Source organism: Opisthorchis viverrini, assembly GCF_000715545.1.
Source record: "Opisthorchis viverrini unplaced genomic scaffold opera_v5_73, whole genome shotgun sequence".
Classification (NCBI taxonomy): domain Eukaryota; kingdom Metazoa; phylum Platyhelminthes; class Trematoda; order Opisthorchiida; family Opisthorchiidae; genus Opisthorchis; species Opisthorchis viverrini.
In genome coordinates, this window is record NW_008751729.1 from 883889 (window position 1) to 908761 (window position 24873).

Sequence of the window (24873 nt, forward strand, 5' to 3'; positions counted from 1 at the left end):
TGCTGAGTAGTTAACTAGGATTATTATACGGGACATCGATTTCTACTGAGCGTAAGCAACAAAGTCCTTCCGTCCACAATTCATTCACTGGTGAGTAAACGGCTCTGCATGGTTGCCGCGTTGATCCTGTTGACAAATTGAACAATAGAAATAAAGTCAAGTTGGAAAGTTTTCTATCGATGTTCTGACCAATCTTAAAATCTGACAATAGAGCCTATCAAAACTCATAAAAAATGATTGACTATTGTGCATTTAACTGACATAGATTCAGATAAAGATAGATTCATTCGGTTTGCATAATGTCAAGTCATGTGCACGCTAGGAGTTTCATCTTTGGGTTAAGATCCGTCACATCGCGTGGCAGTTTCAGGTATGACATTTGCTTCAATGTCACAAACCCAATGCCGTTCATGTGACGAAAAGGTATGCAAAACCAATTTACCTAGTGCCTTTGATGTGTTGGTGACGAGGGGCTCCTGTACAAGTTATTCTGTGAAAACGCGTGAATCAGGTCCCGTTAAAACAAGTCAAAAAAGCAAACGTCCACAGCATATCACGGTGCGAAGAGCAAACGTTGTGTGTTAGTGAACGAGAATTTAGGTCTCGGTCGTCAGGGTGCAAACTTTCAAGAAGTACTACGGCTGATTCCGCTATTCCACACTGCGTTCAACGTCGTAATATGCCTCGTCTTTCATTGTCACGTTTTCTAGGTGCACACAGTTTGCGAACTAATGACACTTGTGACGTCACCAAATCCACTGTGTTCTTTTCCCAAAACTTTTCAACGTAAACTAAAATGTGAATGACCTAGTTAATGGGCGAACTGAAATTCCTGTGCCTCTGTTTCGGTCCCTAACTGCCAAAAACCATGACTTTTGCTTGTTCAGTATATTATGTTGGTGATATTTAAGGGAGTAAAATGATACCGAAATGCTAACATTGTTTGCTCCTGAATTGGACATACTTCTCGGTTAAATTTAGGCATTGGCGTCCAAGCCTGTTTTGTGGGCTTTCATTGTACATTTATGCGTCGGTCCAGGTCGCTGAATTTAGGCCTTAGAATAATTTAATACAGTAAGAATAAGACAACTGAATGTCACATCTTACAACTGTTTTAAGCCGCATTTTTCGTACACGATGAATTGGAATGGGCGCACTTCCGCCACAACTACGGAGATATCACACGCAGAATTCACGAATTTGTCTTATGCTAATGCCACAGCTACTTGACCACAATATGGTAAAAGTATCCAGAGAAAACACCGTCAGTGACCAGCTGCCCATACCTGCGACTTGAGGCTGAATTCTCTTTTAGCAAGCAACACAAACAAATCTTGCGTTCCTATTCTCATTGCGTCAGTCGAATAAACCCAGTCTAACTGTGGAAATGGGAGATGTTACTCAAGGATACATTTTCGTACTCCGAACCGGCACCCCTCCATACACTATTGGACTGCACTGCGTTTCTTTATTTTTCTTCGTGCACGCTATACATAGAGATGATAGAGAAATTAGGGAGATTTAATTCAGGACAGATTACTTTACTTCTTTACTTGAACACAGAACATTCTCCAGTGACCGAAGAGAAACGCCACCTAAACGTCAACCGTGAACAAAGCCTTTTTGTTTTACTGAAAACCAACAGTCCTTAGATGCACCAAAATCAATGCCAAATGAGCTCCATGTTGATCAAAGGAAATACAGACACTGGTTCCATAATTCGATGAAGTCATTGTCATTGAAAGTTGACCATCCTAAACGTATACCAGATGATTGTTGATCAGCGGTACCATGGGGACGCTGACAATGGAGTTTTTAGACAAAATGCTACAACAAAATTCCAAGTTAAAAAATCTGTAGGGAACTCTCACCATTTGACGCATGCGACTAAGGCTGTTGGCTGTCCAGTAAAAATATAGAATGATATCTGGAAGATCATAATGGAAAAATTAATGAGACGGGTCCACAGCCAAACGCTTAGAATTATTCAAATATACTTGACAATTCATCATGTTGGTTATTAGGGTATTAAAATGATAAACGAGACCAATAAACCTAGTGCTCATGTGCGGTGTGAATTGAGGTCATGTAGCTCAAACAGACTGGGCGGAGGGTTGTATTGGTGAAGTAGTACCCTTACCAATTGTAGTAAGAAAAGTTCAATTCGAAACGGTCAGGTCAGTTTAGAAATATGATGTCTGTCATTAATTAAACAGCTGTTTCAATGGTACTGGAAGGAACAGAGTCAATACGGAAATTGGAGCTGACCAGGAGGATAAGGAACACTTAGAAGATTCTTTAGGCTGTATGATCCCAAAATGTCGGGTAACAGCATAATACATTCATGAGCTTTTAAAGACTTGTTCCACCAAGTCACACGCAACGCCAAAATCTTCACTAAGAAAGGGCAACATTTTGGTCGAGTTGTGACGTTAGCATCCTGGGAGCGTGAAATAACGTGTAAAGCAGGCAAGTACTGACAATCAGTGGTGACTAGCGCGGTATACCAACCCCTATCAGACATTCATGTCATTGACTCTCATCCAAAGATGCTCCCAGTGTACGAGTTCTTTGATAAAAATTATTGTGACATATCCTATAAAAACTGAATAATACATATCGTTAGTGCAGAAAGACACAAGAAGCACGAACTTGAAGTCAACTTTTGTAATTCACCACTGGGTCAGCGAAATAACGACTTCCAGTGCCCTCCTCCTATCGGTGTGTTTACTGCATATAAACGACCGTCTTATTAGTGAACAAGTGGACGCAGCAAAACCCCGCTTTTCATGATATTTCTTGTCCACAATTTTACTCTTTCTATGAAACATTGCGTCTGTTTACCGTGGTTCAGCTAGTACTGAATGGAATGCGGCACCATCCCACGCAGGTGTGTAGATAGAAAGTCATTACCATGGGGAGTGCCTGGTGTACTTTGGTGTTTAAGAGCAAATGCCTCATATTGGATCTTGTGTTTCGTTCTGTAGATTGCTTAAGTCTGCGCAGAATTTTCAGTAACCCACAACAACAACAGGTTTCGAAGATGGACCATTCGGTGGAAGCTCCTTTGTATTGATATTCATCCACTTTTCACTCTCCAATGAAGCCATCATATCACTGAATGCCGCATAGAGAAACGGCTTCACAGTGACCATACCTTTAGGTTAGCAGCTTGCAGTAGGTTTAGTTAACCGTCTGCAAACTACTAAAGCCACTGATGTTGATATACGTGAGTGATGTACGTGTGACTCCACTGATAAGTCTTAAACGACAAAACTCCACGTTGTCCACTTCTCTGATGACGTATCCTCCTGACGGATGCTATAGAAGCGTTTCGCTGCACACGTGTGGTAAAGCTAACTTTGAAATTTCACGCAGATCATAGACCAAACTGTATGTGAGTGCGCTGGAAAACCCCAAGCACCACGATGTATCAATTGCACTTCAGAGATAGTCAAACTGTGACAGCTTCATCACGGCTGTGCCACTGAACCTTAGTATGATAAGGCAGTTGGTGGGTATCAAAACATACGCAATCCATGCAGCAGCGCGCTGTTTACTTCGCCTCGCCTGTCAACGAGAAAAATGCACGCGGTCAGACCTAGGGATTTTGAAGGGAAGTTACAGATTACAGAGAATGAATTGCGTGGAATCGGTCAAAGTTCAAGACATAACTGACTGTGGCGAATGTCTTATAACAACCTTAAAGGCCAATAAACGCAAAATACCAAAGTTGATTCCAAGTGAGCTTGTAGTTTGATGGGCTTTTTGTAGCTCTTTGCAGATTCAACAGCCTATATTTTGGTGCGTACTGTGGATAATTCCTCGTCTGAGGAGTTTCAGATTTTGCTTATTTATCGTATTACAGCGGATATAATCGCTTACAACCATATCAGGGGGTCCGTGTCCAACCAACAGTCCACCTAGCCCAGTGGTTTGGTGGCTTTCTCAACCCAACACGCAGTGATCCCTTGACAAATCTGTCAAAGCGAATTGAAGCAAACACCATTTAGAGGAACAACAACAGCTGGTCTAACATTTTCCAAGTACTAGCTGGTCGGGTAGAACGTCCGTGAGGTTCATAGATTGCCACACAGCCTTCTTGAACACTCACCACATATTGTATTATTCCCCGGGGATAAGCCATCTCCACAAGAGGTCAGGTTCCGCGTCCTCCTTAGTGTTTTATGTTTTGAAGAATCGTTATCGCATAAGCTTTTGGTTTATAGAAACTCTTTTTTACAGAGGAATATCACACACTCACACTACTTGTAGGATAAGAACTTATCATCTCCAATAGATAAATCCGTCAAAGATGTTTAACCCGTATCCATTATTTGTTGGCCTGTTAATCGAGTTGAAAAAATATTGCGTAACCCAACTGTTAACAGCTATTCAGAAGAAAATTACTTACAGTTCGTACGTTTGAACCTTTCTGCGTTGCTTCTAGCTACCAACGGCACACTAAAATGTAATCAGGTAAACTTTTATTCTTTGTGAAATCTTTGTTCAGTGGTGCATAAATAAGTGAGACTATCACCTGATTAGTGCTGGATCCTCTGGGGAATTGAAAGTTTCAATCTTTTTACTCTTCCGAGAGTTAATTTCAAATATAAGCTTGGTCTGTAAGTTGAATGAGAGACGAGTGGGTAAATCATAGTGTGTCTGGGCGTGATGGTCGAACTTTACATCAACCACTCTGGAATTGGCGACAGGAAAGGGACGATTTGTTGGCACTTTTTTCACATAACTTGATAAGAAGTAAACAGAAATACTGCCATTCCACCTCTAGGACTAACATTGATTTCTTCAGTACCATGATAAATTGCAATATACCACCACTGTCTTGGAAACAAAACCATACTGTCACCAAGAAGCACAGCCAGTGACAGTCGGCATGAGAAACAAAGAAACTTATATGATAATGGTGGTAGACAAATGCAATCACGTGTGGATGACTGATTTAATAGAGTTCGAAGTGACGTTTGGCTTTAAGGTTATTCTGTCTAAGTGGCCTTAGCAATTCTCATGCGTAAACAACAGCTTGTATTTTTATGGAACCCAACAGTGGAGTGACACGAAGCAGAAAAGCACCTGTGGCGTTTGTGGGAGTTATTCTCCTTCGTAGAAATATCAGAAAGTTTATCTGTCCTGAAGCAACGTTTTGCTTGCAAAATTACAGTTAGTTGAAGCTAAACGCGCTTGTCTTTAAGGAAGACCAAACGAAGTTGAGCGGAGGAAACATTCGTGCTTTTCAGGCTGATTTTTTAACAAAATTGCTTTTGTCCCAACAACTAAAACGGCGTTCAATCTTCCGATTTTGTCTGGTAAATGCAATAGACATGCTGGTTTGTCTGAAGAATTAGTTAATCCAACCATATATCTTCGTGGCAAAAATCGATTAGGACTGGGTGGCGAATCCTTCAACGGCGTGTGATTCCGTGTACATCAGTGCGGGAAACTAGTGGACTATTTATGTTACGTGTGTTACAAAGATTTTGCACTACCGGCGTAGACGTAGAATAGACAACTTGCATTCGCCTGAAGGTTCATGTTTTTTCACGGATCTGTACAAACAGCATCCTCAGTTCATTCGTTTTCACAACCCCAAAATTGTTGTTTCGCTAGTTAGAGAGGAAGCAAAATCAACCATCAGGGGGAAACGTGTGTGCGCTACGTTTAAAACGTATACATGCATTTCTTCGTTGCATGCTGTGTGAGCCCGATCCCCGAAAACATAAATTTCACGCTCACTTGAATGCACAAATTGCTTTGGAAAATGTTGTTTACGTTACAGCAACATTCACAATTTCTCCGGCTTCTTTTTTGAACTGCTCAAGATGTTTTCAAAATAGCCAACGAAGCAAACAACATAATAGGAAGGTTCAGAGGAAGAGCATGTGAGCAGATTTATGGAATACAAAGGTTTGTGATACTGTGAAGTAAATTTTGATTTTTGTTTCTTACTTGGAAAAACTGATCATAATTTTCCTGTTGTGACATCCAGCTTGAGATGGTTGCATATATAACTGTCAGAAAACAATGCTGCCTTCTTGGTTGACCATCGCTTGGTCCCACAGTTCACTCAGTAGTAAAAAACGCAATATTTCCGTTCAGATGTCTGTCTACGTATTCTAGATGCATCACGTTCAACAAGCTTTTTAGATGTCGGTCAACATAAATTTTATTCTCAATATGAGATCATGATATTATACAAATTACGTTAACTATGAGTGATGGTAGGTGCCGATGCATTATCATCAAGTTTCGGTACACAATCGGATGTCATGAAAAAATCTGCTCCTTTCTCATTCATTGCGTATGACTTCATATATATGCCTAACTTTCTCCAAGTTAGCTTTTGGTTGAAAAAGCATCCACGCCGTTCCGCTAACAATTTATTCATCGTGCATCATGGACCTTGACCAGCGGCGACTTTAAAAGATGGCAATGAATCTCCGGATAAAATGGTTTTGTATGGTATGCTAGAAGCTGTAAGACCGCCTTATTCCCTCGATATTCCCCAACATTTGATGGTACTGATCTGCCCAATTCTCATTTCAGCGCGGTCAAGCGGGTTGCTCTCACCCATCGAGTGATGGTCGTGGTTCTCAAACATTTCCGTTTATTACGTGCATGGTGGATGAACTACAGATGTCTTCAGAAGTAATGCGCTACTGATAGGGTTACAAATATCTTTGCTTCAAATTGGGCCACTGGTCCATTTAGCGGCGCCAAAAGTTATTCAGAAGAACACAGTGTATTTTTAACATCCGCACTAGCTGAAGTGTATATGACTGAAAGGGATGGACCTTGCTGGGACAAAGTGTGGGCCTGTAATGAGGTAAGGAATCCGGTAAGTTGTTGCGATGTAACACAGGTAGACGAAACTCAAGTCTGGTGGAAAGGTGTTTTCACATGTAACAAATAAACCGAATTAGAGAGTAATTGTTCATTTTGAGAGCCTGGATGTGTAGAATCACAAAGCGTCTTACCACTGTTGAAATTACTGCTACAGTTCTCTTAGACTGGAAGGCAAAACAATATCGGTGGACAAAAAGCACGAAAAATATGAATGAATGAGTAGTGGTCCAGAGAATACACAGGTACTTTTTCAGTCCTTCATCATGAATCGACTGCAAAGAGCACAATGGTGTCTGAAGTGAAAAGTATGGGAAAGTTCGTTGTAGAGAGTCAGGATCGACATCTCTCTACGCTGCTCACGGCAATAAATGCAAATCGAAATTCGCACGTGAAACATAAATTTACAGTTGCATACTAACGGAAAACAGTCAACATAAAGCACTTTCAATATGTGTCGCACTCACCCAGAGAGCTCAAAATGGTCAACAAGTGCAGAGGACTTATTCCCTTTGGGAGTTATCATCGTCGGATTGATTATCACCAATCAAAAAGGAAAATGGTTGGCCATGTAATAGTCTGGAGGTGGGAGAATTTCATCAGCGAATCAAAATTAATAGAATGAGAGTAGCGTGATCTTATGTTCTCAGACACCACGGGTTTTGGTTACCTTTTCTCGACTACTGATCTTCATGATGGCGTAACCACCACCAGCACAGTAGCTTTAAACTACTGCTTTAGGCAGCTTGTGGTTCAGTGCTGAAGAAGAGCATCTTCTACCTATCCCATAACCATTGACACATGCGTCCTTTAGATGGTAACCCAGCTGGGTCACTGCCAGTTCAGCAACCTGATCGACTGGCACAAAGAACATTTTTTAAGGATAAGGATCTCGCTGCGAGCCATTAAGACTCTGAACGGAAGATTGCCACTAAAACGTTCGTCCATTCTAGTTAAACAAGTACAAATAATCAAATGATTCCGCATCCTCTTTGGTGAACCTACTTTTTTCAACTAATAGCAAACCGCGGAGACTTCGGAAGACAGAGGTGACCAGCTGAAGGGTGACAAAAAGAAACACACGTAATAGAAATTTAGCTTCTAAATAGTTTTCTTTGTATAGAAATGTGGAAATAATTGAAGAAGGCTGCCGTTTGGTAGTTCATCGGGGAGAAAAATAGATGACAGTACTTTGTCTCAATCGCTCAGGTGGTCCTAACTTTGGGATAACTAATACGTGTGAGATTCGCAATCGAGGTGTATGTGTTGGTGGATCCCTTGAATGGTAGGTATTTTGTACTGAACTGCCGAAGTATTCTGAGGGTGAGATTATACAAACCTGATGGCAAATCGCCATTTACATGGATTGGAAAACCCAATTACTCCGTTGAAAGGGGTTCCAGCAGTATCCATATGTTTAGGGTAAACGGTACCTAAGACCTTCCTTGGTTTTTAGGGGTAGAGTGTATACTATCCTTCATGATGAACCAAGGTTGTCGGAAGCGTCACTCATCTGTCTTTGTTAGTATAAATTGCAGACGGTGCGGACGTCGCGGCGAGTCTGTTGGCATTTTTTATACCATAGAACGGTTTGAGGATAGGTTAGTACCATTTGTTTGGGCAGGACTGTGAGAATGTGAAGTGTTTCCCCAATGTTGCCAGCATTTCCTTATTTGTAGACCCAATTATGTTGTCCTTATTCGAGAAACAATGATTTCACAATTACTCCCTAACAACCGCACAACTCGGCCGTCCTGCGGTAGACTGTGATGTCTGATTTACCAAGAGTTAGAACACTCCTAAGATCCATGAGCATGGTGCAACTAAGAAAACGCCTTTTTGTGCGCAGCGTTAATGCGGGGAGGCATCCACTCAGCGTCCCATCTCTGGGACATATTCCCATAACCAAAACGTCCAGACCATTGGGTCACTAGCCTTTAGAATTTCTGCTCAACTAAACCCTACCGCTCACCATCTTGCTGGCCAGACAAGAACTGCGGAAACTCAGAGTGGTATATGGCAAGCCTATTAAGACCCACATTCTAGGGATTCAATAAACGATTTAACCCAAAAGCATTTTTAGTATGAATGGGCATCTCTCGGTAACTTAGGCTTGCAACCTGAAGCACATGACCGCACTGGATAAAAGGAGTGATAGGCCTGAAATCGGATAACGCTCGTCAAGGTACTCAAGTCGTATGGTGGAGACAACGCGTTGAATGAGACAAGATTGGCAGAATATGGGAAACGAGCAAACCCAATTGGAAATGGTGCACGTTAAAATTCTTTTCCACGGTAGCCACAAAATACAGTCGGCGAAAACACAGAGTGAGAGTTGCAGTGTACAGAAGCTTGCAACTCACCAACGATTGTTGGTGAGCCAAGCCGTAATCAAATAGTAATGAAAATTCGAATTCAGATTGCAGGAATGGGTTTGGCTAAGCTAATGAGCACTCACGACGTATCATTCTTAGGAGAAGGAAACCAGTTTTACCCTCAGATATCCGAAACTTTTTAGTCAATACCCAGCAACGACGATCATTAATCAACGGGAGACTTGAATGCTCACCCTGGTCAATGTAAAGGAGCTTAGTCTTCTAGAAAACTTTTGAATTCCATCGGCGAACTCATGAAGATCGAAGGCTAGCGTTGTGTTAGGAGTGATTGGTATTTCTGAATAAATATAAACATTGCGGTACACCGTACTACAGTTTGCATGACAGGGATACATAGGCGGTATGCTATCACGGTGTTCTACCCGCAGTTTCCGCTAAGAATTAGGTGCATACATTGTCGCTCACTTACTTAAATCCTCCAGATGGCAAAAATATACAAAATCGAGAGCATCTTTATTTACAAACAGCTGAAATGGTTAGGCAGACTTCAAGCAAGAAGGCTTAACCTAACTGAAAGTGTTCGATAAGCTACAATTTCACCATTTGTTCTGCAGCAGTAAATTGGGTACGTGATTGGACATACTAGTATTAGCAAACCAAAGGTAAAAAAAACAACCATGGTGAAAGTAAACGCAAACCTTTTCTCATTATGTCGGTAACGATCTGTGATGATGGGAACCTGACTGCTCGAACACAATGCAGGAACTGGAAGAAAGCGAACACCACCTGCGCGCTATGACCTACCTATAGAGCAGGCTGTATTCCGATACAATCTCCCAGGCAAACATCATGAAACGTGACCATAATAATCGGGTTACCCACGAAGGATTGAATGCCGTTGATTGGACTGCATTTACTATCTGTTCGGATATAAATTTAAAAAGGTATGTGCGTAAGTAGAACTATTCAGTCACAATAGGAAAGACAAACGGTGGTTTTGGCTCCCATTATTATCGAGGCTGAGGACTAATTTTCAGCATACATGTCACTTATGAGTTATATATCTTTCTTCAACAACTTTTCATTGCATTCACTTTGAACATATATATGGTTAGGATTTTAGTAGTACGTTGATCAAGAGCGCAATTTTCCACCGTTTAAGTGCTGACAAAAAAGGATAAAATGTTGTGCGTGAAAATTTAAACGAAACGCTTATTACCGGTCAGAATGCAATTACCCTATGGTCATTCAATCTGTCTAATGGACAACTGATGATCAAGAAGTCAGTCGGTGAAAGTCAAAAGGCACGTGCTAGAGAACACTTCAATCGTTGCAAATGAAGACTAACCCTGCATCAAGCTATATATTACCTGCACAGATCGTTTACCGTTGGAGGATAAAGATAAGGCAAAAATAAACTATCTGAATAAAATGAATCAACTTCCGTATATATCACAATTACATCTGGTAGCATTTGTCTTAGGATTTGTTGATCAGTGAAGGTGAACATTTTGGTTCAGAGGAACCGAGTAAATCTTATTGAACTAAACAGCAAGTTGTACCACGAATTATTTGAATGCTAAGCAAACTTGTACTACGTCAGACGATATCAATACTGCTTTTCGCGCCAAGTCTCATTAAATACCCAAACATGCTCGCTTTTAACACTTGATTACTCAGTCACACATTAACTGTTCCATTGTTAAATCTCTAACCAAAGGTCGCGATCCCACAGCCTAAGTCATAATTGCCTGTTTGACAAAATTGGTTAACTCGCATGTTACTGCTGGAAGTGCTTACGATATCCTCAACACGCGGCCATGATTAAATCCACCCCCCTGTTAAGCACTTCGAGTAAGTTCGAGTGAAACATGCCATTTTCAACTGTATAGTCTCAATTAAGATGCTTTATTACACTACTTCTGTGAATGAAACTTTAATATTTGGTATTTACAGCAACTCCCATCCCAAAAAATCGACAAAATATTCAACCATTTATTTCGTGAACTGCTTCATGCACTTTACTTTTTCTCCAACGGTGCGCGTAATAGAGAAACGTTAAGTATTTTGTTGTCCGGTATCAGGATTACGTCACTGAATTTAATTTCAAAACGGCACTGCGTTTGACTTCCTTTTATTGAAACTTTGCAGTTCCTTTATTGAGTGCACTGAGTAAATATTATAAAGAACAAATAAAGCCAAGTATTATCAATCACTGTGTTTCACCTAACTAATTATAGTCACCTAATAGAAGTACTAATTCAAATAGCGACAGAATGATACCTTATTACACACCGTGTTGAAGATTATAACGGCATCACGATAACTGACACGCGTACAATGGATATCTCGGTTGACAAGTGAGGTCGAGAAGTTGACTACAAGAGAAGGCAAGTGCCACAGATTAGAATGCCATTTTCAAATAAATCATTTACTCGCGGAAAATAGGCGTCAAACTTAATTGTTTACTTGCGCATCGCATAGGGACAAAGGGTCGCACTTTTGAACGGATTAGCTCATGACACGAAACATACAGCCAAAGTTAATTACTCTATTTCACACGCGAAGATCACTTTCTGCAAGGAAATGCCATCTGTATATCGAAAATTATGCAGGAAAGAAAGCATGTGATATTTAACTTTTCTCTGAATATTTCAAAGGATTTTCAAAATAACATGGTGCTTGTGACGTTGACATTAAACTCAATACAAGCATACAGCGCTCACTCGGTCCAATGCTAATCGCCGCAAACACTCTGCCGCTAAGTTAACCAAGGAAATTTTTGCGAGTGCCGGACTACCAGTCCCTCCCTACTCTGACCTTAGGTCTAGAGACACTCATTTTTTCGAACATTTTTTATGTTGTGCATAACGAGAATTTCGCGCCTACAAACTTAGCCTAGACTATTGGGCTTTCTACCAGCTGAATTATTAAGCACAAATGTTTTCTGCAGCAGTCATTCACTCTGTAGTAGCATAAAAACTTTTTCCGGAAGATGACTGAAAATGTCTAGTCAGAAACCACTCGACATTGAGTTACAACCGATCATCATATGCTACTGGCCTTTAGTCAATTTGAAAAGTTTACAGCACGCAACCAAACAAAACCCTTTTAGCTGTGATGTGTGTGTGACAATGTTAACAAACATATCCATAACAACCAGTAATGTCTCAGAAAGTGATCTTCTTTGACGTAAACGATCTACTGCACAGAACGACAAAATCCCCTCAAAGTTCCGAAGAATTTACTCATTCTGAAAGCCTTCCAACGAATAGCACTTTACGCTGTCTAAATATTTGCTATCTGGTTACTCATGAAAGGACAGTGTCCCGGCACTCATTGCTTGCAAACCTGAGTGACTAAGTTGACTTGTTTGAGAACCACTCTGTAGATCAAGTAAGAGTAAGCTCAATGCAGCTTTATGCATGCCATCATCTGCTCGTGTAAGGCTGTGGTTCACATTAAACTTCCAATCATTTACTCATGGAATCCCATTGTTTGATAACATCTGAAATGCTTAATAATAAATGACTAGTTAAAAGACATTAACTCCAATTACGCTAGTGAGTAGCAATACCTAAATGAGGCTTTGATTATGCTGGAAAACCTGTCACGGAGTTTATTGTGCGCCTTTGCTGTGAAATAAGTGTTTATCCTAGTGAAAATATGCTGTTCCTTCTTTTGGTTTCAGCACACATTAACCTGATTCTACTGTTTAATGCTGGAGAATAGTAGGTCTCAAATGTGTGAAAAAAGGATAACGGCAAACAAGAGCGATTGTCTAATAGAGTAACACGGTGACAAGGCCTAGCAACAAATCTGTTTTTTCGGTGAACAAAACAGCAAATTATATTCTTGTTCGTCTTTTCTCGTAACATATTCCTCGAGTATGACAACCACCATACCACTCACCATCTTTTTACCGTTTCCCACTCATTCTTCACGAAAACAGTGTTTCATACACTTACAATTACTGTAGAATTATGAGTAAAGTTTTACATCTACCATATAAACACCAAAGATAAGACGCAGAGGATGGCTTCGTTACGTAATACTATCTGTCAACCTGTTGCCTCAAAAGATTACGGAAGGATTGGAAGAATATATTAGACTTTGCATTTAACAACATTTGGTTTGGGTTCATTTACTCAAAGGTAGTAAAAATAGTTTCCTGAACGAAATTATACATGAGCTATTTTTCAATATGCATGCGCCTAAAGTCAGCTGTGCGCCAGGAACACATTACCATCAGAGTTACACAAAACAAAATGAGATCTGGACAAAGGTAGTAAAATAGTTTCCTGAACGAAATTATACATGAGCTATTTTTCAATATGCATGCGCCTAAAGTCAGCTGTGCGCCAGGAACACATTACCATCAGAGTTACACAAAACAAAATCAGATCTGGAAGAACAATTAGGGTATTTTTATGCCCACATAACTATTTAAGAAACGTAAGCCTGCGAAGTATTTACGAATAAGTGTTTTTTTCAAAAGTATCCACAGCTTGCGTAACGTCGTGCTTACACTACGAAAGTCAAAGGATTCCAACGGTCATGCTCAACCCGTTGATGGATGAAGAGCATTCACATATTGGTAGAGTACACTATAACTCACTGGATACAAAGGTCCTTAAATAGCACAACTGTCTGACTGGAACACAGCTTCGTTTTCCCAGGGTGGCTGGGCGAATCAAAGCCGGATTTTTGCCTGTGTGACGAACGGAGTAAATAAACGTAAGTTAATCCAGAACGTTTTCATCAAAACATTTTGGTATAAAGGTATCATCATGCTCATTTTAACGCTTCTTGCAAATCAAGCTAGTGCGACTCAAATAAAACTTCAAACTCTAGTCTATGATACTGATTAACAGAATTTGTTGCACAAACATCGTCTGAATGTTTCACTTGTACTCATATGCATAACATCAAACATATTTTTTCTTGTCACGTAAAGACACGTGAAAGCGCTATTGACTCACTGTATGCTCAATCCTTTTTCAAGTGAATAAAAGGTTAGGTGAAAATTCGTGAACTCAACACAGCTAATGAGTTCCGAAAGAATAACTCCGGTAGTGGACTGCTAAAGAGTTTTTTCCAACCCTACAAATACTACCGGCTCGAAGAAATTTACTTCGACACGGCAAACAGCTGTCCAAACTAAAACATGAGGCAGACTTTACATATCGAATCCGGTCAAAGAATATCATACTATGGTGTTTGAGTGAACTGGTGGGAATATCTTGATTTGTGTTAAACTTTATGTATGTTTAAATTGGTTTGCGAACGCAAAGTAAGATTTGTGGGAATTAATTGGCTAAACCTGCATGATGAACTGTGGACCTTGCAAATTGTGTCATCATCAAAGAGTGTCATAAAACTTACTCTTACAGAAATTGTGTCGCACTTTTGACGCAAAAGGTTTTGGTTTATTAAATGTTTACTCTATGCTGTAGCACATAACGTGAACGTAGAATCGGCAAAATCTCACCGCCTTTCGTGGTCTCACGCGGCCACTCACGGATCTCTTGGTTGAGCTCATGCGCTGAAAGTTGTCAGAAGACAGGAAACACGAGAATGACTTCTAACATTTTCCACAGTTACTTCGAAGCATCTGTTAATTTTCAAGTCTATAAGCCTTGAATTTGCTGATACTTATGACGGTTATGCTAATATTTAAACCAGAACCTCTGAGCTAAAGTAATCCTTTGATTTGTGTTCGCCAGGCGTGCTACTATGATTGTTGATAGCATAGTAATGTACAACACAGTTTGGTTACACGCAGCTGATCCTGTTACTGGCGATGAGAAAACGAATGCTGCACTACTTTCGAGCATAAATCCTATCCTACTTTGTGATCAATATATTATCACTTTCTCTTCCTGAGTCGTTGCAAACTTAGGAACAATTAACTGTTCAGTTTACAAATTCCAGTGCAGAGATTAGGCCAGAAAATTACCAATGTCTCTTTCGCAGTTTACGGAATCTGGGAATGTGCCACCCAATTATAACTTGCAACAATTAACCGACACAGTAAGCAAGCAAATTACACGCAATTAAAAGTCAAACGATTCGCATTAAGTTATCATTGGTCGCCAGTTTTGTAGAACTCATATTCACATCACTCTTCTTCGAACTGTCATTCTCCTGCCGTGGCGCAATTATTCCTGTGAGTCTACACCAAAGAGTGGAAGCTTTAAATGCATTGCTCTTATACGAGTTCATTGTCGACGCATATATTCTACCGTGTCACGATCGCAGTTGTGCAGTTGTTGGTTCGAACAAAGTTTAAATAAACCTAGCTGAAGTTATCTTAATTATGAGCTATGGTGAAGTACAACTTACCTTCCAACGGATCAAGAAACAGGTGCTCATCACTAATTGTTAGATAGCTGTAAGCAGCGGTATAAGTGGACACGTCAGGTTCCCATTTATTGCAAGGACGTAGTGCAGAAGTATCCGTGTCACGATGCAGTTGTGCCCCAAACATTGGTTCGAACAAAGTTTAAATAAACCTAGCTGAAGTTATCTTAATTATGAGCTATGGTGAAGTACAACTTACCTTCCAACGGATCAAGAAACAGGTGCTCATCACTAATTGTTAGATAGCTGTAAGCAGCGGTATAAGTGGACACGTCAGGTTCCCATTTATTGCAAGGACGTAGTGCAGAAGTATCCATCGCATATATTTGGAGTCATGGATTTGTCTTCCAAAACACAGTCTCGTCAAAAACTTTTGCTATGAGTCATTCCAGTAAACATGAACAGCGAAGATTTCTTCAGTCTGTCTTACACATCACTAGACATAACGACTGACAGCTGGTCCCATGTTGAAAGCTAATGTCGACACAGATGGTGTCAGTGAGAGCGACAGCTGTCGTTCCAAGATCTATGGCCAAATAACGGTAACTATGGTGATTTTTCGGAATCTTCTATTTGGATTATAAACGTTTGTTTGTTTGTTTTTAGAAGCCGTAGTTTGACTAAATCAATTTGCTTTGCTGGTGTAAGCCGTGCCCAATAACAGCAGAGGTTGCCATCCTCTTATCTGATCGCCACGCTGCATACCATTACATCATAACAGCTCCTCATCTTACAACACTTGATGCTTTTCTCATATAATTCAGCCATTTCCACGAAGTGGAATCCTAATCATGGGTTGCTGATAGCTAAAATGCATACCCTTTTGATTCTGGATCACTGTCACTTATATACGTCTTACTAAAAGGATGACCACTTAAGCACAAAAAGATAGCTTTCTGTCTTGGAATGGGTTGGTGATTCGTTTACGTTTACGTATTTCACACTGGCTTGTTTATTTAACAGATCAGTTCAAAAACTCTGACGTGGACATTGTTATGAACTGCCCTCACCGATGAAGCTATTAAGCTGGCGACAAAAACTTATCTAAATTGACATTAATCCCTGTACATCTACCACCATTGGTGGTGAATCACCATCACCATACTCTCAAGGTCCGCAAAGCCTCCGCCCAATCTCTGTTGCCGCTCGGATCAAGAAAAAAAGAGGTGGGTTTGCCGAACATCCAATTAAGTGTCACTTCGGTTCTATGTAAACATACCGAGGAATACTACCTATTATCCCCGATTATGATGACTTTCTTAGCCACCTTAAAAGAGGTTATAAACAACAGTCACATCGATGGTCTGAACAAGCCCAATAAATTGTTCCACCACTTTTGTCGCGTTCTGTCTGATCTGCTCTCCGCCCCCTCATGCTATAAACCGTCGGCAACAAATGCCCTACCCATTTCGGATTTTATGTTTTATTCCTCCGTTTTCCAACCTATCTTGTTCAATATCCTCCTCACAATCTCTTTTCATTATACCATTCCTTTACCGAAAACTTTGTCACGTGAAAAGATTCGAAAGAGAAAGAGCCAACCATCCGTAGGGCTAAACATCGTGGAAGCTGAAGCACGCACGACATTGTTTGTCTCCTTTTCATTAGTTCCAGTCAGCGAAAAGTCCGTAGATGAATCAGAATGGTTTTATCCAACCAGACAAAAACGTGAAATATTTTATTCGTATACACTGTAAGGCAAATACAAATTTGCGGTTCAAGCCCATTTGCTGTGGATACAGTGATATGTGGACGGGTACTGAATGAAGTACCTGGTTGTTGCTTTTCAGTGTGTAAAGCGCTGAAAATCTGATTCCATAAACTTTTCGATTCAAATAGGTAACGAACACCAAATGGTCGAGATATTTAGTAGGACTTTAGGAGCAGCAATTTATCCATTTGCACTCATTGTTTTTTTCTCTAATACTTTGATTTCACTTTCGCCTTCTTCAGATACTGTTCTGGTCATCCATATAAACGACCTTCGAGTAAAATACACTCGTGTGTGATATAAAAAACTATGGGCTAAAACAGCCATGCCTAACGATAATTTATTTCCTGAAAATCCGGGATGCAGGCCGTTTACACGCTCGCAAGCTGTGATTTAAAGGAGCCCAAATACTTCAAAATCCTCCGCTCTGACACATTTCTCCCAACTTTTCGGGTTCCTTAGGAAAGCTTTAGAGGGTGTAGAGCTTCTACTTTCCGATCCGATGAAGGAATTAGCTCAAAAGAACCACTACAGCGTCTCTTCTTCATTATCCAAAAGATTTTTGTCATAACTTGAGCAATATTCATTTCTCACCGAAGATGAGACCTTTGTGTGAAGTTACCGTAACTGTAGATTTTGAAGTGTAATTTACCATTGAGCTAAAACTTAGAGTTACAGATCTGCGCATTCGGAATGCACTTACCAGTTGAATAGTTTCGATGCCGTTCCAAGAGCACTTCGTTTTTGAAAGTGGTCAGCCACGGCTACAAACGTTACAATGCCATCGCCAATGAATACCGGAATGGAAACGCATACAAACGTGTGGTGGTGGATGTGGCTTCCCAAAGTATGTGTTTGAGGGAAGGCAAAGATAAACTGATATAAAAGACCCTTGTTCTCACATAATGTGACATTTTGTGCGAATACATCGTGTCCGAAACAGTAGGATTGTTTCCACGCAGCTGTTATTTAACAATGTGGGTTACAGTTTGTGTTGTTCCTGAACAAACTGCTGTTTTCGGGCCATCTAATCACTCTTTGGAATTGTTAACATTGCTGCCATGAGATAATTTGGCCACCGTTGGGAACCGCTGTACTACAGCTTTTTTGTTAAGGGGTGGGTCCTTCGTCTGAAAGCATGTCCTTTACATTGAGATCCAGTCAATCTTTGTCATTTTGAGCCCACTCTGTTTTCAGTTTTCAACTCAAAGCTGCACTCCCCAAATTATTACATAACCCTTTTGTCTTACCGAAATTCAATGATGCGCTTTAGCCTCTCTCCCGATTGGCCACTGGTGATCGGACTATCCTAACGAGTAACTGTCAGCCTCTATGAGTTGCCTAATCACCGTACGTAATTGTGTTTGATTGCAAAGTAAATTCGGTCCTTGACTCCATTGTTTAGAGTGCTCTTCCTTTTGACCAGAGTTTCCACTCACGATGGGCTTGCCTCGCATACAATTGATCTTTCTCTTACGACCACTGCTTGTCGTACGTTGCTTCTCTACCCTTTCCCAGAGTGCTGGTTTCCAACCTATCCCCGTTCGTTTTTCCATCTCCGTACACATTTGATTTTGGCGCCAATCCGTGTTGGACTGAAAATACCGCACCTCAGTTGAGCTCCCGCAGTTCTCACTCGCTAAATGCTCTGGTTTTGGTCCGATTTTTTTTACCCAGGGACCATGCGTGCACCGAATAGGTTTTGGTGTCTGAAAGTTAGTGACTTGAACTTATATTCACTGAGGTTCTACGTCCTACTCTACTTCTGAAAATGCCATGACACCAATTCTTTGTTTACAATCCTGTCCTTTCAGGATAGCAACATATTTTGAAATTTATAGCAGGATTTGCCCTAAAAAACTCCACTATTTTGCGTTATGATTATCTTTGTCCAGGGACCTCGAACTATTTTTCACTGTCTATTCCCACCAGTGAAAAGTAGCCGGAGCCATTACCTATCGAACTTTGTTGAAATGATCTCCTCTTTGAAAACCTATTTTCACTGAGTCGCGCTAGATACTTTTGAGCAGTGGTTTGATACCTGGGTTGATAGACTTTCTCATATGCAGCGATTTATCATTTTCATGGCTATAGCCTTGCATACGAGATAAAAAGTGTTTCTAAAAGGTTGGAGTGGTCATCTTATCCCTGAAGCTTTAAGTGCTAATCCGTTTCATGTTCACTCGCTTTCATGAAAGATCCGAAAACTGGTTCGACTAGACTGCTTACTAGATAGCTGGTCGCCCGATTGGTTAGTAATGATCAGGTGACAGCCTTTATATTCAAACACAGGTGATCATAGTGCTTAGGGGTGAGACATTAGTATAACAAGCCTCTGACCAACGAAAACCAATTACCACTCACTGTCTCAGATCACCTGTCGCGTCGGTTGAATATGCTGTGGTCTACCCATGACCCTTAAGTTAATCTATCAGGAATGACTGTTGAGAGTGATTGCACACCATGTGCAATAATTCACCATTCGCATCTTCTAACTGGTGTTCAGTATGGTGTTCGTGCATTCGACAACCTACACATTGAACGCGTTTTATTTATGCAAAAAAAGTTCACTTGAACACGAACTAACTTCTAGGGTGGAATGAATAGCCTAATTTATTCGAAGAACATGATAATTTGCACACCAAATTAGAGAAGTCGAACGATTGGCCTTTTTTGCTTTTCCTTTTTTTTAAAAAAAATTTTGTGCTGCAAGAGCTAAAAACCGGTCTGTGCATGTCTTGTTGTTGTTCGATATCCATCGGACATTCAACATTTTTGGAACAGAATCACAAACACTGTGCTTTGAGAGCAAAGTGGCTGTCATTTACCACGGCGATATTATTCGCACCATGATGTACCACAAAATCGCTTTCCCAACAGTGGTGCACTCCAACAGAAACCACAGGAAAGATGAATTTCTAACTGACTTTTGAGAACTTGGTGGCATACACAGCTCAAATTAGCTAGTTTGTGGAGAGCTTATAAAGAAACATTTTGCTGACCGTTTGCAATGAATCGTTTAGGGGTGTTTTTTTATACATTTCTTTGTTTTGGGCAAGAGGCGTGCAACATTTTCAAGTTTAGAACTGGTAGTCGGTTAAAAGTTAGCCACTTGGAAAGTCGAATTTGTGTCTTCCAAGCTCAGTTATTTGATATTTTGTACTGGAATAGCCAGGTCGGGTTTTGTTGATGAAGTAACATGGTAAGCAAATCTTTGTTACGTGGTGACTGTCGTGGAAAAACTACTGGACAAACTTTACCCAGAACTGGTATATCTGTCGGCATTATTGGTTTCTTATTTGACTGGACAGTTTGACATCTCTGAAAGTGAGTTCACAAAATAACGCGTCAGGCTTTACCGTAATAAAGCAGCTCTAATACTCACACTAACTATAATGTGATTCGCAAACTATTCACTCCATTGTGGTTGCTGGTTGTTTAAAAAGTCCCGATTCGCAAGGTAAACAGTAGAGTTTTTACTTAAGATTCTTAGCTTAGCCTGATTTAATTATATACTACTCTTATGTGTATGCTATTCAAATCCATTTGAATCCAGAATTTGGGAACCTGTGTCTGGAAGCCAACTCTATTAACCTATGAGTGATACCTGTGGTGAACAAAGGATCCAGAAACCACAGGACAGAAGAAGGTTGGAATGCTAGCATAAAGAATGTGGAAATTAGATATGTTTTCGGATTCAGCTACACCGAATAAAAAACCTTTACGGAATTTAACTGATCACCGTCATCATTCTTGTCTGCAAGGAGTCATCAAACTTCGACAAGTTAAATGACATGTCACTACTCACCAGTGAGTTGCACTCAGCTCGTGACCAAAGACGTGTTGAGCTCAGCTACACAGAATCCTAAGCTGTCATCTGAAAGAGACGGGATCTTGAAGAAATACACGAGACATAAATGGGATGAACTGCTTTATGACAGTGGTATGAGTTCCTGGTATGCAGTGTCCAATGCGGTTTGGTTTCCACTTTGTTCATCACGCATCCGTAGGTAGCCTAGAGGAAGGGTAGATCACACGAAAGTGGAACTTCCACCTGAAAAATCTCCACTTAAGTGGCTGGTCAAAGTGTGACCACGTGATTTGGACTCCATAATTAAGAAATAACTGACGGTCTAACCGGTGGCTAGTCATACTGCTGATGCTGCGTGTGGTCGAAAGACTAAATGCTGAATACACCAGCCTGAATGTTGCGGTTTCAAGTCTTTCTGCATTTTTGTGATATGTCCATTGCTGATGGCCCCTGATAGGGATGAAACAGTTGTACACTGCTTCGCGGTTTTTCAGTATACATTGGTTTCACTTGTAGGACAAAAGTTCAATTACGATTTTCCAAATCTCGCTACGCTACCAACAGTATTCACGAATACTTACTATTTCTTCACCGTGAAGGAAACAGCAAGTATTCCTGAGCTTTGAGATAGAGGGTTGAGAAGGATGACTCTAAATCCCGAAAGCTATATTTTGGAACAGTTGAAGGCGGAGAGATTCATTTTGACGAACAAATACTTATGGTCCCAACAGGGGAAAAAAGTGTGAATCTGCAAAAAATATGAACAAGAATTAGCTGCCAAGTTCTGCAAAATACCAATAAGCAATCCTACGAAATAAAGTTGAACGTGCAAAGAACAAAGTAGAATACATGCGGTACTTATTTACCGATGCCGGCAAAACCATTTGGAGATAATCCTAATTTGTGGGCTAATCGTTCGGTAGGAATCCCGAGGTATTCAATAATGATAAGCAGATAAGTGGGTTAGAACTATATCCAGACAGTTCGATACACTCACAGGGGAGATTCAAAGACACATCGGTTAATTAAATTTACGAGAACAATATTGATTTTGGGAATAGTTCAGGAGCAGACGTGAGAAGACCGAATGCATGCCAACAGGACATTGTTTGTACTGATAGCGAATAGAAGTGAGAAACCGAGTGGAAACAGTGTAATGTTGTTGCGTATTAGAGCAAATGGAAAAGATGAATAGTTTTTCGTTAGCCGTCCGTAGATCAGGCTACGGAAGATTTTCTTCTACAGCGTAAAAGACGCATTCGAGATTTTACATAGACGAAGGATTGGTACAAAACTATTCCATGGTCAGCACTTAATAAATCTATCTGCGGCGATTATTGTATGGGTTAAAACGCATAGGGTTGAGCAGGGCCTTATCAGAGCGTGACAAAATCGAGTCGATCTATTTGAAGACAAACGAGTCTTAAATTAACCCGCTGTTCTTTATATTCCTAGGTCATTTCCAAACAGTAGTGAACTTCTTAGTATCATAACTACTTTGGTCTGATTGACCGGACGGAGTTAAAGCATCTGAACGTAACTTAGTGACGTCGATTGCCGAGAGTGTTGCTAGGTTCAATGTTCTGGCCACGTGTTTTTGCATTTCCCTCTACATTCTTCTGTGTTCACTCACAAATGGAATTTCTTTGACGAATACTTAACTCTTATTGATATGAATTTGAAAGAATGGAGGTATTGAAAATGTCCCTCTTTCGGAACCAGTTTCGCTCCATCCAGTGTAACTTAGTCGGATGAGAGGATTTTGCAAATTTGCGTCTTTTTTCAGGGGAATCTTGAGGCATTTCCTTAAGTTGTCGTAATTATCTGATCAGTCAGAGCAAGATATTGCTATTTTGGGGAATTTATTTTACCCGAAAATCTGGTCACAAAAATACGACTCTTTGTTTGCACGCCGCCCAATTCAAGTGAGTATTATTTCGTTCGGCATGCTATCAGCAAATGGATTTCCGACAAAAGTAATAGAAAACGGCAGGACCCGTCCATTGGTCTAGAAAGAGGAATTTTTCTTCCTTATACCAGAATAAATTCATGCCATAAATAAGACGTTTGTTCACGTCTCGTAATAACATCACCCTATATTTCGAGTGGGTTCCATAGTTGGGGAGCTTTCTTGTAGCTTTTGGGGTTCAGTATTATTTCAATTTTAATTTAGGCCAGCTTGTTTAAAACAGATAAGTTTAGAAAGTACATCTTACTCTTTTGGCTAGTAATAAAGGGTTCTTTTGGTTGTATTTGTTCACTATTCGTCGGTACCTAACCACAAAAATACACAGAAGACAACTTGTCCTGTGCGATCCGTGGTTATGGTTCACTCGCGTACCTACTTAGGATAAAAAAGAGAGATTCATAAAATCCTCAACTCACTGTCTCGTTCACAGTGGATGCTCGACTTTGTAATATTTGAAACGAATTCCTCAGAATTGGGCTAGTCACAAAGTGTAATAGAACAGGTAATTTATAGTCAAAATTTCATAACACTGCGTATTCCAGCAGCCATCAGCTTCCCTGTAAACCTATTTATTCAGGCATTTTTGTTTCTGAAGCTGAGAAACAGGTAAACTGTCACGTCCTTTTGGTTGTACAGTTTTTTTCATATGATGACTTGGGAGATTCACAAACTCAGCACGCCCTGAGGGGCAGAAAAAGTACGCTAAACAAAAAAATTTCTGACGGTTTCGAAAGAAGAACAGGGCAACCCAATATACGAAAATTCGGGCACCCATCATTATAAGGATAAACCACGAATCTTTGATTATAAACTTGCAGGAACGCTAGCACTAGATTTCAAAAGATATTCAAATATCACTTCCTTGTATTTCATATGAGAACACTATTTTGCCTTTACTCCGAGTCTTTGTTATTAAAATTTCCAAAGGCTTTATTAGACAAATGTCGGAGCGCCCGTCAATAAGTCCCAAGTTATTCTCCGAACCCGGCGTCTCTTTGACAAAATGTTGCAATATCATGTTATATCTGACTGAAAAAATTGTTCAGCTGAACACCCTACGGGTGATTAGCTGCTATGCCACCCGAAGGAAGCATGTGGTTGGGATACTGCCAGGTTGCCCAAGCCTAGACAGGGGAAGTCGAGAGTCAAAGGTCGAGTTCGAACCACGGACCTTTCGGTCGGTAAGTCCGAGCTCTAACCACTTGAGCCATATCTTACTGAGTCGCCAATGTGTCATATCTGACTGCCGTTTCCGCTCCATTGCCTAGTGTCGGAAGAAGACTCGCCGATAGGAATAGCTCTATTGGTAACAAGTGAGTGCGAGGGCGTGGGTGCGAAAGTTCAACGGCCTCAAGCTATTCGTTGAAGGGACACTGTTTGTGCTTGGTCCAACGCTGACTTACGCTGGCTGGCTTTGGTACAAGGCTGTAACGCGCTGCATATTGAGTGGAAATTATCTGTCTGGTCAGCATCTAGTGGAGTCGAGGGTCTCAGTAGATTTCGGGAATTCAGTGATTACTCTCTTCCTGATATACCCAATCACTGCGTATCTTTGTACAATGAGCAAAAGTTTGTCATTTCGTAAAATTTGGCTGTCTCCTTGTCTTCTCCAAATAATTCACGAGAGTTTCAATGTAGAGGCGGTTTAACATCAAAACCTTCTACTTCGCCCTTTCTACAAAATTCTGGTCTCCTTGGAGCGTAAAAGATGGAGCTTTATGGGGCATTGCTGAATAGATTTCTTACATTTATTCCCTAGCCTGGACAGAAATTCTGGAACTAGCTTCTATGGGCGAAGTTTACTACGCAAGATTTATTCACC

The 24873-nt window shown here is 40.5% G+C and overlaps 1 protein-coding gene across 1 annotated transcript in view; it reads right to left on the reverse strand.

The window, feature by feature from the left end:
• Nucleotides 1-15687, reverse strand: part of T265_04427 (hypothetical protein) — a gene marked incomplete at both ends in the record, with an annotated part of 41960 nt that extends 26273 nt beyond the window's left edge. Inside the window, one exon of the mRNA XM_009169172.1 lies at nucleotides 15543-15687. Within this exon, the coding sequence (XP_009167436.1) occupies nucleotides 15543-15687 (145 nt within the window). The remainder of the gene's footprint in view (nucleotides 1-15542) is intronic.
• Between the last annotated feature and the right edge of the window lie 9186 nt (nucleotides 15688-24873).